Source organism: Muntiacus reevesi, chromosome X (genome assembly GCF_963930625.1).
Source record: "Muntiacus reevesi chromosome X, mMunRee1.1, whole genome shotgun sequence".
In the NCBI taxonomy this organism is placed as follows: Eukaryota; Metazoa; Chordata; class Mammalia; order Artiodactyla; family Cervidae; genus Muntiacus; species Muntiacus reevesi.
The window spans coordinates 141,186,172-141,202,541 of record NC_089271.1 but is presented as its reverse complement, the minus strand read 5'-3'; the positions used below and the strand labels follow the sequence as shown (position 1 = coordinate 141,202,541).

At 40.4% G+C, this 16,370-nt stretch overlaps 1 protein-coding gene across 1 annotated transcript in view; it reads right to left on the bottom strand.

Annotated features, from left to right (window-relative positions):
• Positions 1 to 16,370, bottom strand: part of GUCY2F (guanylate cyclase 2F, retinal) — a 90,194-nt gene that overhangs the window by 39,816 nt on the left and 34,008 nt on the right. The window contains exons 6-7 of the mRNA XM_065916472.1: positions 11,567 to 11,698; positions 4,816 to 4,905 (exon numbers count right to left, since the gene is read on the bottom strand). Coding sequence (XP_065772544.1) covers positions 4,816 to 4,905; positions 11,567 to 11,698 — 222 coding nt within the window. The remainder of the gene's footprint in view (positions 1 to 4,815; positions 4,906 to 11,566; positions 11,699 to 16,370) is intronic.

Here is a 16,370-nt window from a genome sequence, read left to right as displayed (position 1 = left end):
ATATGGAGTTTAGTTATATTAATCTGTTTACTTTGTGTGTGTTTGTTATTTTCCATAATAAACATCTTTAAAAAGAAACACATCTAGGATGTAGCTGAAGCAGTACTTAAATGGAAATTTCTAGCTTTAAGTGACTGTATTAGAAATTAAGAATCAATTATAAAAACTTCCAGCTCAAAAAAATCTAGGAAAAAAAACAACAAATTAAAAACAAAGAAGCTAAAGGAAAAATCAGAATACAAATCAATGAAATAGAAAGCAGACATACAAAAGAGAAAAATCAACAAAGCCAAGTTTATTTCTGAGAAAGATTAATAAAATTGATAATCTAGCAAAACTGATCAAGAAAGAGAAAATACAAATAATCAGTATCAGAAATGAAAATGGGAGCATCACTACAGATTTTAGAACTATTTAAAAGATTGCACGAACATATTATATACAACTTTATGCCGGTAAATTTGATAAAATATATGAAATGGACAGCTTCCTTGTAAGCTGTAACTTACTAAAACAGGTATGGGAAGAAATAGAAAGTTTGAATAGTCGAATATCTATTCAAGAAATTGAATCTGTAATTTAAAATCTCCACACAAAAAAAAACAATAGGAATATATTTAAAGAGATTTAAGCAGAGAACTGACAAAATCAGGTTTGATATTGATTCAGACTGCAGTGTGGAGAAAAAATTTCACCAATGGTGAAAATGGATGTGCGTAGCATTAAAAAAAAAAAAAACTGCCAGTGGTTGCCAGTGGTTAGCAGGAGAAAGATGTGAATAGACAGAACATAGAGGATTTTTAGGGCACTGAAACTATCCTATATGTTACTGTCAATATAATGGTAGATATGTCATTATGCATTTGTCAAAACTCATAGGATATACTACCTTATATGAACCCTAATGTAAGCTATGGACTTGGAATGATAATGATGTGTCAATGCATGCTCATGGGTTATAATAAATGTACCATTCTGGTTCAAGATGTTGAATAGTGTGGGAGGCTGTGTGCATGAGTGGGGGCAGGGGGTGATGGAAACTCTCTCTATTCTGCTCAGTTTTGTTGTGAACCTAAAACTGTTCCCCAAAAATTCTCTCTTTAAAAAAGACAGTAGCAGTAGCTCTAGTGGGTGATGATGGGGGCTTGGACCAGGATGATAACACTAAAAATAAAGGAAGAGAAGAACATAGGAGGTTTAAGAAAAATGGAGATGTTTTGAAAAATGGATTGTAGAAACCAATGAAGTACTGTAATGGACTTAAAAGACAATGCTAAGGTGCATTCTAAGATGAGAGACATGAATTTATAGTGGAAACAATATACTTTGCATGACTTTCTGCCATAATGCTTGGTTGTTCAAGTGCAGGCACAAAGAAAGTTAAGAGTTAGGGTCATCCAGAATGTGAGTTTTATAAATTTACCTGACCAAAAAGACAGAAATAATGTTTTCAAATGATCAATTATGTAATCTAAGGTGGACCTGAAAGAAGATGAAAGAAGGGCTTATGGGGTGGGAGACAGTAGAGGTCTGGAAGACCCAATGAAAGTATAGGTACAGTTCAAAGAAGAGAAGGCTATAGTCAGAGAGTGTGATGTTTGAATCTGTGATTTTGGAAGTAAAGCATTTTCAGTAGCAATTATAGATAACAACAAAGCCCAAGGTATAATGATAGCAGTGGGTGGCTAAAGTGAAATGGAAGAGATGATCAGAGATTACATGGCAAGGAACTAAGTAACCAAGGTATTAGATGATACAGGGAGTATGCTGCTCAATTCCACATGATGGGAAAGAACATGAGGCTGAGAGACAGACAGAGCTTGATTTACCTACATACACCTTTGCAGAAGTTGGGACCCTAAAAGATGTTGGAAGTCATCAGTACTTTGGCTTCTGACTCCAGCTGCTTCTCTTTCAGGAACATCAATCTGACTGTATAGGACTCCCTTCTGTAGCTGGCTCACCAAGATGTGTTTTCCAGTCTGGCCCCTGGTACCCAGACCTCAACATTTCAAGGTCATGAAAGCACAGAAGTAGTCAAAGCAGTGTTGGACTCACAGTGATAGCATCATCAGATCACCTTCCTGCTTTATAGAAGTACTGCTGCTGCTGCTAAGTCACTTCAGTCGTGTCCGACTCTGTGCGACCCCATAGACGGCAGCCCACCAGGCTCCTCCATCCCTGAGATTCTCCAGGCAAGAATACTGGAGTGGGTTGCCATTTCCTCCTCCAATGCATGCATGTGAACCCATAGACGGCAGCCCACCAGGCTCCTCCGTCCCTGGGATTCTCCAGGCAAGAATACTGGAGTGGGTTGCCATTTCCTTCTCCACATAGAAGTACTAGAAAGGAATTAAGGCTTTTTTACAAGGTAAATTCTGAAAAACTGTCCTACACCCTAGGACTGAGTTAATATCTGCACCTGACATGGCAACACAAGTTAGTAAGGGGGCACAAAAAGATGGCATAAGGATAACGGGAGCCAGTTTTCTAACTGTTGGAGAAAGGAGTTACAAGTGTGAAAAGGAAAAGAATAGAATGAACTCTGTGGCATTCATTTATAATGGGAGGTTATTAGATATGATAGATACATAGATATATGCATAGATAAATAGATATACAGATAGACTGAATGAAACTAAAACCACTGATATAAATGTATGAATAAATGGTAAAGAAGGTAAGGTTCTTTCTTACTGTACAATCCCAACAAATAAACATAGAAAGAATGCTAGAGTTAGAGGGTCATTAATGGATGACAAAATTAATAGTACAAATTTGATGAAAAACAGGATATTTATACAGACTCAAAGTATTAATTACAATAGAGAAAAATAATAGTAGCCTTACATTGGCTAAATCTGGTAGACACCACCTAAACCAAGTAATCAAAATTAATATCATGCACATCCAAATAAGAATGTCTTTGTTTTTAGGAAATAAACACTGACGTATTTAGAGGTAAAAAGGTATGGTGTCTACACCTCACACTGAAATGGTTCAGAAAAAAAGAATATATAGTCATTCCTCGGTATCCATTGGGGATTGATTCCAGGACCTGTGAGGATACCAAAACCTATGGATATTCAAGTCCCTTATATAAAATAGTATAGTGGGCCCTCCATTTCCTTGGGTTTTACACCTGCATATTCAACCAATTCAAGGTTGGTTAAATTGGGGTAGTGGAACCTGTGGATTCTGAAGGCCAACTGTACATAAATTTATAAACAAAGAATGAAAAGCACTAGGCAAAATGTAAACAATTGTTGAACCTGGGTAGGATATACAGGAGTTCCTTGAATTATTTTTGTAGCTTCTCTGTAAGTTTGAAATTATATCAAAATTTTAAATTACCCAAAAAAAGATATCATGGATGCACTCTACCTTGGGCCTTCTTATTTCCATATTTCTAGCTTAGTAGCTCCCCTAGGTCTGGCCATTTTGGCTCCATACTTTGGATCTAGCTCTTTGTTTGGCATTCCAGATCATCAAACCAGTGTGGAACTACCCATTCTAGCTCTGATCTTGGTCTCCCTTCTGGATTCCTCCTCATTATTTTTCCTTCAGTTCCAGGCATCAAAACCACACGCAGGGCTTCCCTGGTGGCTCAGTGGTAAAGAATCCACCTGCCAATGGAGGAGACACAGTTTCGATCCCTGATCTCAGAAGATCCCACATGCTGAGGAGCAATTAAGCCCATACACCACAACTATTGAGCCTGTGCTGTAGAGCCCACAAGCCACAACTAATGAAGCCCACGTACCCTAGAGTCCATGCTGCATGACAGGAGAAGCCACTGTAATGAGAAGCCTGAGCACTGCAACTAGAGAGTAGCCCCTACTTGTCACAACTAGAGAAAAGCCCAAGCAGCAACAAAGACCCAGCACAGTGAAAAATGAATAAATAATTTTTTAAAAAACAACTACATGTAAAGAAAATACCAAATCATAACATCTCATTGGGATCCATGGGTCACAGCTGGTCTCCTATGGGCCACACCTCTTCCATGTCCCCATTTCCTTTGTTTTCTCACTAGTTCTGAATATAGCACGTGCCTCATTCAAACCTATTGGATTGATTTGAACTTGCCTGATTCAGAAATGTGAAGGAATCCATCATTATCTTCTAGAAATCCCATTTTCATGAGTCTGAAGGAACCACAGTCTCCACAAATCTTTTATGAACTCAAAGTTCAAGGAGTTGATCTTAAATGGTTTGAGAGGGAGCATCACCATCTCTGCCTCATCTATAGGCTGCTTCCTTAAACAACCCATCCAAGGACTTTTTGAATATAATTGGTGGGATTGGGAAGTCACCATTTGTCTTATATAAATAGAAATTACCAGATGACTTTTCTGGGTATAGCAGCTATAGAATATGAAAGATTATGGGATATGTACTTAATAATAATCATAGTAGCTACCATTTTACAAAGAAGCTATATGTCAGGAAATGTGCAAGACGCTATATATGTATTATCTTAACCCTGGGAAGCAGACATTAATATACTCCTTTCACAACTAAGGAAAGTAAAGCTCAGAGTTTAGGTGATTTGCTCAAGTTAATACACCTCTTAAATGCAGAGCTGGGATTGAATCCTTCATGTCTTTTTGACTCCGGAGTCTATAGTTCTGTCATTCCATCATATAGTCATAACAAGTCAGTCACCTCCCTGTAGTTTCCCTGTACTGATTTGTTAAAAGATCTTCCTAACAGTTGGTATTTGTTACTTTGGAGAAATTATTGGTTTCAGTGGGAATATTAAACATATTTAATATTATGATATTTAATAATATGAGAGAGAGTTTCTCATACCATTTCAAATATGTCACTTGCACTTGATTCGATGGATTTAATGTCTCCAAAATTTCCAGAGGGGAATTTTTTCAGCCATACCCAATCGCCCTAGAAAGAAAAGGTAAAGAGTGTTGAGGAGTCTTAGTTGCCAACAGCTTTAGAGCAACTCTTCCCTTCCACATGAAGAGTTTATAGTTAGACCATCAACACACACAAGCTCTGTTCCTCTTTCTCACCCTCCACCCCATGGATATTCTGTATTCCAAGCTAAAAAGGATGTCATACAGAGAAGTTACAGTTTAAAATTCCAATTAACTAAAGACAGGGAAACAATTGCAGGAATGCAGACCCCAGAAAAGGAATGATACTGATCTCTACAACGACTACCTGAACTCACTGCAGAAAGTGCTGGGTCATTTCACTCATTCATAGCTAAGTGATGTAGCACCAGGTCTCCTGCGATTAATGGTGATGGTTAGTGGTTGCAATTCTGACTGCCTTGAGGCGTCTGTGGTGAGAGAAGTAGGGCAGGAGATGCAGTGCAGCAAATGTTGCCTGCATTTACCTTGATCCATTTTTCTCTCATGGGACAGGCCATTTGGGGGCCTTTTATGCTTTAATCATAAACCAATTGGCTTCAACACCAATTAAACATTTTTCATATGAATGTACAAGTGTACGACCACAGTAATATGAGTAATCTAGACTTTTTCAGAAGTCTATTTCTGACTTTTTAAGCACAAAACAGTGATTTTCTAAGGCTGCCTGTCAAGTCAAAAACAACAATTATTTTATTGTCTTCACTTTAACACCGGTGCCTGCTAGATAATTTTCTCCTACCTGCACAGCCTCAAGGATTCATCAGTCACCAAGCCCTATTTAGTTTCTGTCCAACCCAAATTTGAAAAAAGCAATACTTATATAGATACCTTTTTCTCTGTAATAATAATAATGCCTGACATTTGCACAGCACTCTCTCCTCTTCCAAGTGCTTTCACATCTATTACCTATAGCCTGGAGATTCCATTTCAGGCTGCATCAATTTGTCATCAAGTAGAGATAATAAAGCAGAGAGCTCTATACAGTCAAATTCCAAGAATAAGAGAGTGTAGCCACTCTCTTATTAAGGAATATATCCAGCTGTGGCATTGCATCTGGAGACCAGCCGGAGGCGAAGGCTAATAACAGGAGCTGCGGGCATCTGAGTTACTTGCCTCTACTGTGTGTCAGAGGGCATCTTCTAGTAAGGAACTCAAAACCCTGTAACTAGGAACTTGCTTTCAGGGGCCTTCAGCAACTGAAAAGAACTATGCCAATCAGGCTCATGCTCACAAAGTTCAGAAAGGTAGTCTAGGACCAGCGCCCGTCTGCACTAGAATGGTCAGAGTGCCTATTCCTGGTCTCTTGCCTAGCAACTCCCCGTATGTGGCCCCATACCAGCTACATCACAGTCACCAAGGAACTGGCTAGGCAAAAGACACAGACTGGCTGGGCAGATGAAAACATATGCATGTATGCAATTACCACACCACTCTACTTAACCCCCCAAATTGTATGCAATTATTTTATATTGCTAGGTTAATCATGTTTCCATTATGGCTTGCAATTACAATGATCTTTTATTTAAAAAATAAAAGGAACTGGTTACAAAGGCCCATTCTAAGGGCCCCCCCACACTTACTCACTTAGTCATGAGGGCCTGACAGCTCAAAGCTTTAACCTTCAGAGGACTTTGTATTTTGTGCATTTGTGCTCAGTCGCTCAGTTCTGTTCAACACTCTGCAGCCCCGTGGTCTGTAGCCCTCCAGGCTCCTCTGTCCATGGGATCTTCCAGGATAAGAATACTGGACTGGGGTGCCATTTCTTCCTTCAGGGGATCTTCCTGGCCGAGGGATCAAACCCATGTCTTCTGTGTCTTCTGTATTGGCAGATGGATTCTTTACCACTGAGCTACCTGCTCCTTTTCAGAGGACTCTGCCCAGCATCAGAGGCTGAAGTTTAAGCTGAAAGAATAAACTCTAATGGGAATTTACAAACTCAGCCCATGTGTGGGTTATGTGTGGGTTATACACTGATGGTCATTAATGCCTTCCAGCACCTTTGCAATTCTATTACTTGGATCATGGTCACTGCTAGCTTCTATGGCACCTTTGTGCTAATTAGCAAAGTTAAAATAATAATTGTGTGAGACTGTTTATTACTGTGCAGCCTGTGGAAGCCCAGTGATGCTGGGCAGCAGCCCCAGCTGTATGTATCTATGCATTTACCACATTTTCATTGACTTATACATTCTCCAGATGCCAGAAAACACACTCCCCCAGCAACTTCAGTACTCTGGGTACCACCAAACCCTGCCTGACAGGTAAGGCCTCTTCACAGGTTTGAAATCAGGCTGTAGAGGTGCTGGTGAGAAGCTGAAATCGAGTCTACAGAAATATTAGGCAGGAGAAAGAAGTAATCTCAAGAAACTCCAGGGGTATTGTCAAGGTAGCACAAAGTCAGGTGCATATTTGTTTACCAGTGACTATGTATGCTGGTATAAATGCAGATACGTGTGAAAGTTGCCCCCACCACCTCATTCCAGAACTAGGCTTGGAGGCCAGAATCTCTCTGCTCACTCCTGCACCACTCTCACATTAGTTAGTATATGTCTACAATGTGAATAGTACCCTCTTAGATGCTGTCCCCTTGTGCAGTGTACAACCTGAACATCAGTACTGGCAGCCCTGACTCTGCCTATAGCCAGTGCCTATTACCTTCTTCCTAGAATCAGCCCTATTACAGACATGGGTTAGCTGTCTCCCTTGCTTATTAACTTTTAATAAGTAGTTAAGCAGAGCTTAATAATCCTGCCAAATCACCAAATCTGAGAGCTTCATAGTTAAAGAAATTAAACCCTGAAGAGATTAAATGACTGGCCCAAGGTCAGAAGGCTAGGTAGTAACAGAAGCAAGGCTCTTCCATCTTCCACTTTGTTGCTCTTTCTTCCCATGGGCTTTCTTTAGTTTGGGGGCTTTGTGTGTTTGTTTTAAGATTTAAATACTTCCCACGAAATTTATAAGCAAAATTTTATTGAGTCTGTGTGTGTCCTACTTTATTAATAATGAGGAAAAGGGAGGATATGGGCAGGTTTTATTTTTGCCACGCATGCACCATTTGTTTTGTTTTGTTTTGTTAATAGAAAGAATGATAAAATATCAATACTTCACTCATCATTCATTTTTGAATTAAGAGGAAGAAACATCAAACTCTATCCACTGAAGTTTTTAAAGTCCATAAATTTTGCGCTAAGGCCATGTTGTATTAACTAAGAGCCAAGAGAATTAGGTTCTACACCTGGCTTTTTCTCAAATTCAAGGGTGGTCTTAGGGTAGCTGGGCTTCCCAGGAGGTGCTAGTGGTAAAGAACCCACCTACCAATGCAGGAGACAAAAGAGACGTGGGTTCAATCCCTGGGTCAGGAAGGTCCTCTGGAGGAGGGCATGGCAACCCGCTCCAGTATTCTTTCCTGGAGAATCCCATGGATAAAGGAGCCTGGCAGGCTACAGACCATGGGGTTGCAAAGAGTCGGACACAACTGAAGTGACTTAGCATGCAGGCACTCATGCTTAGGGTAGTCACTTCATTGGCCTGAGTCTCAGTTTCCACACCAATAGAGCTGGACCACTTAGATGATTTCTAAGCTCCTTTTCAGCTTTGATGATCTGATTCTGTGATGAGAGAGAGAAGATGGCTGTGGAAAGGAAAGGGGTGGAGAGAGAGAGCTACATGGGATCTAGAAGATAGAAAAAAAAGGTTCTGGGAAAGAGAGATGGATGTGGAGGATGTGTGAGGGAGAGACAGAAATGGGACAAAGAGAAAAACACAGGGGGATGTGAAGAGGCAGAAGGAGTCAGAGAATGAAGAGGAGGAACAGCTCAGTGGGTTCTCTCTGAGTGGGTCAGGGTGGCACTACTGCTCGCCTCACCCTTCTTCCCTATACGGTGGCCATGAGAACAGATCCTGACATGTTCCCTTTGCATCTGCTGGTCACAGCTCTTTCTCCCAAGCAGCCTGCTCAGCTAGCTTTCCTGTTACATCTCTGAGTGTATCTCTGAGATAAGGGCTGAGTTTCCTGTACAATTCCGGAGGATATGCATGCGTGTGTCCCATCAAAGTATGAATCTGTGTCAGTGTATTACAATGACTAGAAAGGCATGTCCTAGAGAAGCCTGTCCCTTGTTACTAGGTATCTGCTACTCCAGGCACATTGTCTGGAGCTTCCATATCTTCCAATAAAAATCTTATGAAAATTCTCTTTAAACAGAAACTAGATAATGAATCTTCTTTAAAACACGCCTAATAGAGGGCTGTTTCAGAAGGCATACTGAACCTCTTTGTTTGGTCTGTTGATTTGATTGACTTCTGCTCTTTCCCAAAGTCCTCCTCAACTCTAGCCAGACAGTTTTCTAGCTTCAGCTGTCTTTCTTTGCATGCTGACCTCGTGGTGTGGTATTATTCTCACTAATACCCTCCTTTTGTGCAGATAAACTTCCCCTATGGACTATGCGGTTCAGAAATACCCATGATCTGAATGACCAACAACAATCATTATGGCAACTAACTCAACTGTCTGCCTCCTTCCAAAATGAGGAAATATCTGACAGATTCTTAAAGGCCAATTACATACAGATGTTTATTTTTTTCTCCTTCTTCATTCTATACTAAAACCTTTCAGCTCCACCAAATAAAACATACCACAATTTAACACATAAACTCTTCTGCAGAATCAGAGAATCATGGAACATTTGAGCCCAAAGAGGCCCCAGAGTTCTCTCAGTTCAGCAATTCTCAACCCTGGCTACACACATAGGGGAACTTAAAAAAAAAATAACACTGCCTGGGCCCACCCCAAACCAACTGAACCAGAGTTACCAGGGGTGGAGCCTCATAGATATTTTTTTGTTTCCCACAGGGCTTCCCAGGTGGTACTAAAGGTAAAGAACATGCCTGCCAATGTAGGAGACATAAGACACACAGGTTCCATCCCTGGGTCTGAAAGATCCCCTGGAGAAGGAGATGGAAACCCACTCCAGTATTCCTGCCTGAAGAATCCCATGGACAGAGGAGCCCAGTGGGTGGGCTACAGTTCATGGGGTCGCAAAGAGTCAGACGTGACTGGAGCAACTGAGCACATGCACACACAGAGATTCTAATGAGCAGCCAAGATTAAGAATTTAGTTCAACCCCTCAATTTACAGATGAAAAAACAAGAGACTGCCTTAGGTGTTGAGATTTACTTCAGAATCAGAGGCATCAATACCTCCGTAAAGCCAGCAGCCTCATTCCATTTGACGCTCAAAAGATTATCTTGAGATTACCTAATCTTTGGTCTTTAAGAGTGTAGAATTTTCAGTTCCCCAATAACTCAAGTTTACATTTGAATCAGATCTCCCCTTTGATTAAATTAAGTTCAAGGCAAGATCCAGAGGTTTCCTGCTCCAAATTTAAAGTCAACACACTTCCTGTAAACTGAGCAATGATATACCATATTAACCTTGGTGTTTTAAGTAGCTATAAATTATTCATCAAATGGATGAGAGCATTCAACTCCATAATCCAATGATGGAGAACCTAAAAATTCATTCTGACTTGTTTTGGACTTTCTTTGTAATTACTATTAAAGTTGTGAGCGTTTGCTGCTTTGGGGAGCAAACAAGGAAACCACACTGGAAAGGCCTCACTTTGGAGAGACAGAAAGGCAGTCTGGTTTCCCTTTTATCCACTGCTTAACTCTTTCCTGGGTTTCCCTGATAGCTCAGTTGGTTAAAAAAAAATCCACCTGCTACATTGCAATCGACCCCAGTTTGATTCCTGGGTGGGGAAGATCCCCTGGAGAAAGGATAGTCTACTCACTCAAGTGTTCTTGGGCTCCCCTTGTGGCTCAACTGATAAAGAACCCGCCTGCAATGATGGAGACCTGGGTTCAATCCCTGGGTTGGGAAGATCCCCTGTAGAAGGGAAGGGTTACCCACTCCAGTATTCTGGCCTAGAGAATACAGTCCATGGGGTCACAAAGAGTCGGACACAACTGAGCAACTTTCAGTTTAACTCTTTCCTGCTGAGAAAAAAACAGTTCATCTCTCCAACCGATGTGAGATTTATTCTGGTCACCAAATGCCAGTATTTTAGATCAAGGGGTTGGACGTAGTCTTTTAAAGCTTGAAAGACAGAAATGTAAGTGAAATAAAAAGGATTTCTGTTTTAGACAGCAGAAAGTAACCTGTTACTCCATGAATCAGTACAGACTGAGAAAAGAAATGAATAATTTTTAAAAGATTTCCATAATATCAGAGAATAACAGGTATAGGAAGAAGAACCATAATATGAAGAGAAGAGCTTGTCCCAATCCTTACTCTATATAAAGCATATCTCTAGACATCACATCACAAACAGTTCACCAGGAAATTATTTCTTCTATTATTATACCTATGTCTTCTGGAATGAGTGACATGGTTAAGTGTTAAGTCTGAGTCTCACAGACTTTTTTTCACATTCATAGTAAATAAACAGTGTGGAAAGATCAGTGAAGTTGTAAGTTAAGTAGATTAGTTGCTGAGGAAAATGGTCAGCTGAATGAGTCTGTAAGGGGATAGTGGACAAAAACTTACCAAAAGGAAAGACTTACCAAAGCCTCAACATTTTTGCACAAAGACTAAGCAAGTTCTAAGTCACTGCCTCGTTTTAAAACCCAAGAAGTCAGCAGATTAGATAGCTGTTGGATATCCTACCTCATAAATCGCTATGTTGGAGTTTTCACAGGTAGCTGGAGTTAGACTCCCTGAAGAAAAGGAGAGTCTTGGGGACCTTCCACTCTGAACCTCTGACATGATCTGGAAACTTACACTGGCGCGACTTCCTCTCTGTGAAAGGATTAAGAAAGTTTATGAACAAAATTATCATGATTAAGGACAGAGGACAGAGCTATGATATAGGTACTATGTTTATCTGGTCTTTTTTTCTTTTTTTATCCTAAAAAAGTAACTTTCTGAGCTGAGCTCTATAAACATGACATTTATTCATTTTTCCTATTGCCAGCATTTTTTAAGGCTAGAATTGGTTCTTTGCTTCACCTCCATATGCCATAAAAGAAAGGCAGAGATTTCCAGATATTTCCATCTCCTAGAGAAGTTAGAGTGATTCTGGGGGACAAGAAAGAACACCAGTCATAATTCAGTGTGGGACCCTCATTTACAAACAAAAATGAGAAAAAGATGAAAATCTAATGTTTTGAAAAAATCAAACGCAGAACTAGGACAGAATCCCACCCTTCTGACTGTTAGGCCTAGCTCTTTATGTTACACCATCTTACATGCATGCTCAGTCACTCAGTCGTGTCCAACTCTTTGTGACCTCATGGACTATAGCCAGCCAGGTTTTTCTGTCCATGGAATTTTCCAGGCAAAAACACTGGAGTGGGTTGCCATTTCCTTCTCCAGAGGATCTTACCAACCCAGGGATCAAACCCACATCTCCTACATTGGCAGGCAGATTCTTTACCACTGAATGACCTGGGAAGCTCATACCATCTTGAATGACATCCTTTTTCCATGCAGGCAAGATTCATGACACAAGGTATCTCAGAAAGCAATAAGATGGTAGAGAGTAGATCATCTACCCATGATTTATAAGTCTGATGCTTTATAAGTCCAGGTGGCGCTAGTGGTGAAGAACCTGCTTGCTAATACAGGAGATATAAGAGATGCAGGTTCGATCCCTGGGTTGGGAAGATGCCCTGGAGCAAGGCATAGCAACCCACTCCAGTATTCTTGCCTGGAGAATCATATGGACAGAGGAGTCTGGTGGGCTACAGTTCATAGGGTCACAGAGTTGGACACGACTGATGCAACTTAGCACACACATAAGTCTGATAAAAGGGCTAGGAAGTGCAGTTAAATGACAAAAGGAAGGATTGTCTGAAATCTTTGTTAACTTTTAAAATTGAACATCTCCAACTGAACTTAATATCTTCACCTGAACCAGCAAACTTATTTTATATGAAGAAATATCTTCTGACCCAGGGATCAAACCCTTGTCTCTTACATCTCCTGCATTGGCAGGCAGGTTCTTTCCCACTAGTGCCACCTGGGAAGCCCAATAAATCAACAGATTCCTCATATTCTTCTCCATGTCTCCAAATATGCCTTTTTAGAATTATAGCAATGCAGACTTAGTAGTCACATTTGGTATTGTCTAGGCTATTCCCTGCCCCCAACTCTAACACTCTCATTTTACAGTGAAGAAACAGAGACCTAGGGACTGGAAGAAGAATGTGGATGTTATATTTCTGGTCCTGTGTGTTCTTTCTACCACATCATGCTTTGTTTCACTCTTGTTTGCCAATAAAAATTAATCTTAAGTACTGTCACACACTCTTCCTTTAATAGTCTGATAAGCTAAAAATTACCAGTTGATTTAGCCCCAAGTTCAGTTCATTCTACCAAGACAAGACTATCACAAAGCTCCAAGGCAATGGTAAACTACACCCAGCCCTTAATGTGTTGAAATCCCAACAGTTCAAGATTCAGACAAGATGGAAAACTTCACTCTTCACATAACCCTTGCATCAACCTGAACTCTCCTCAAGAGAGCAAGGCTAGAGAAGAATCTACTTCCCTTTCAGTCTTTATTTGCCTATCTCAGCAGGAGCACTTAAATTAGTATAATGAGTTATAGACCTCTTCGTGAAGGCCAAAGGAGAAAGCAAGAGAATCTGCCAAAATCCACATACATTTGGACTTCAGCTTCACTTTCTTCTAAAAATTTCCTTTCCTGACCTGACTTCTCCTGACCTGCCAATTTTTCTAGACTGAATTAATTTTATATTCACCAAGAGTTTATACTTTCAGACATTCCATTTGGATGGAATTCTTGACTTTGCTTTGACCGATTAGACCCAGCCAGCTGCAAGTTTGTGACTACACAACATTTAAGGAAAATGTATGCTTCCCCATCTTTTCCCATCAGAACCCCTGATACAAGCCAAGTGCCAAAAAGGATGTGAAGGTTAAGAGCTAGGTTCTCCTATGGTAGTGCCATCTCTTTCTACCTGGGCCAATATAGTCAAGAAGAAGAAGAACACGCCCTCTAAGGCTATCTATTTCAGTTGCTATTCATTTTTATCACTCCTATGGTGAAAAGTGATGATGATTGTTTTTTTTAAACTTTCATTATGTCAAAATTTATGCACAAGTGAAAGAAAAGATCTATTATCATGAACAAGATTTTAAAACTTTAGGTACTTTGTTCATCTGGAGGTAGCACTATTCTGCTATTTATGGTGGTTTTCTGAGGACTAGTATGAAAGCCAAACATGTTTTGTGTCTTAGTAGAAAAGAGAGAATGGGCTTCCAGGGGACTCAATGGTAAAGAATCCACCTGCAATGCAGGAGACCCAGGAGATGCAACTTCGATCCCTGGGTCAGGAAGATCCCCTGGAAGAGGAAATGGCAACCCACTTCAGTACCCTTGCTTGGGAAATCCCATGGACAGAGGAGACTGGCAGGCTATAGTCCATGGGGTTGCAAAGGGTTGGACATGACTGAGCGTGCACGCAAGTACAGGAAAGAAAGAAGACATAGGTGAATGAGGTTTTATATTTACTGGACCACCGCAAGGCCTATACAAAGGAAAGGATAATTCAGTTCAAAATTGTTTATTGTTTTGATACTTTAGACCCAAAATATCTAGGCAATTGACATGAGTTGTCATTTTGACATTTCAAATGTCAAATGAACATGGAACAATGGACTCCAAATTAGGAAAGGAGTATGTCAAGGCTTATTGTCACCCTGCTTACTTAACTTATATGCAGAGTTCATGTGAAAGGCCGGGCTGGATGAAGCACAAGCTGGAAACAAGATTGCCAGGAGAAATATCAACAACCTCAGATATGCAGATGACACACCCTTATGGCAGAAAGCAAAGAGGAACTAAAGAGCCTCTTGATGAAAGTGAAAGAGGAGAGTGAAAAAGCTGGCTTAAAACTCAACATTCTAAAAACAAAGATCATGGGGTCCAGTCCCATCACTTCATAGTAAATAGATATGGAAACAGTGACAGACTTTATTTTTGGGGGCTTCAAAATCACTGCAGATGGTGACTGTAGCCATGAAATTAAAAGATGCTTGCTCCTTCGAAGAAAAGCTATGACAAACCTAGACAGCACATAAAAAGCAGAGATATTACTTTACTGACAACGGTCTATCTAATCAAAGCTGTGGTTTTTCCAGTAGCCATGTACAGATGTGAGAGTTGGACCATAAAGAAAGCTGAACACCAAAGAACTGATGCTTTTGAACTGTGGTGTTGGAGAAGACTGTTGAGAATTCCTTGGACTGCAAGGAGATCAAACCAGTCCATCCTAAGGGAAATCAGTCCTGAATATTCATTGGAAGGACTGATACTGAAGCTGAAGCTTCAATACTTTGGCCACCTGATGCGAAGAACTGACTCATTGGAAAGGACTTTGATGCTGGGAAAGATTGAAGGCAGGAGGGGAAGGGGACAACAGAGAATGAGATGCTTGGATGGCATCACTGACTCAATGGACACCAGTTTGAGCAAGCTCATGGGAGTTGGTGAAGGGCCAAGAAGCCTGGCGTGCTGCAGTCCATGGGGTCACAAAGAGTCAGACATGACTGAGCGACTGAACTGACTGACCAATAAACAAGTAAAGATTTTAAAAATAGGTTTATTTCCTTTGACCAAAACTTTACTATATATTGCTTCATTTGGACAATGACTACTAGCCATCTGCTTTGATTACTGATCACCCATTTCAGGATAAAATACTTTGTCACAGAATTGAATACTTGTTCTCTTAGTATTAGGTTATCTATTTGGCTTGGTTTAGAGCTTGTACTTCAGTATCTACCCTTCCTAATTGAGGTGGTAAAATTTCATACAAGCTATAGTGAATATGACAAATCTAGACAAGTTACACCGCATGAGTTCCAGGGTCCTCTAGTGGCTTCAAAATTAGAGACTAACATCAATACGCTTTGATGGCATAAGAATAGAATGTACCTTTCAGTCACTGTGATCATTTTGGCATTCAGCAATACATTTCCAGGAACATGATGTCAACCTTACAAAAGGATCCGGTGATTTAAACACATAAGGGTTAGGGTTGTAATTGAGACTTAAAGCAAACAGCTGAACATTTCATTTGATTCCAGATGTACAAGGTATTATCTTGTAAATCCATTTTCACCCAGACAACTAGTTAGAGCACGCTTTTTACTGTCACATTTCGGCAAATGATCAGTTCTGTCACAGAGATAATTATTTCTCAGCTCTTGTATGCTGGTGTAGCAAAAATAGCACATGGGGGCAATGTGAGGTGTTTGCATCCTCTCCAGACACCCTGCCACCACCATACTAGAATTTGCAAAGACTACTGTCTTTATTTCAACCACACAGACTGGGTACAAAGAGGCATGTGCATGCTTATGTGCTAAGTCACTTCAGTGACTGACTCTTTGTGACACCATGGACTGTAGCCCGCCAGGATCCTCCGTCCATGGGATTCTC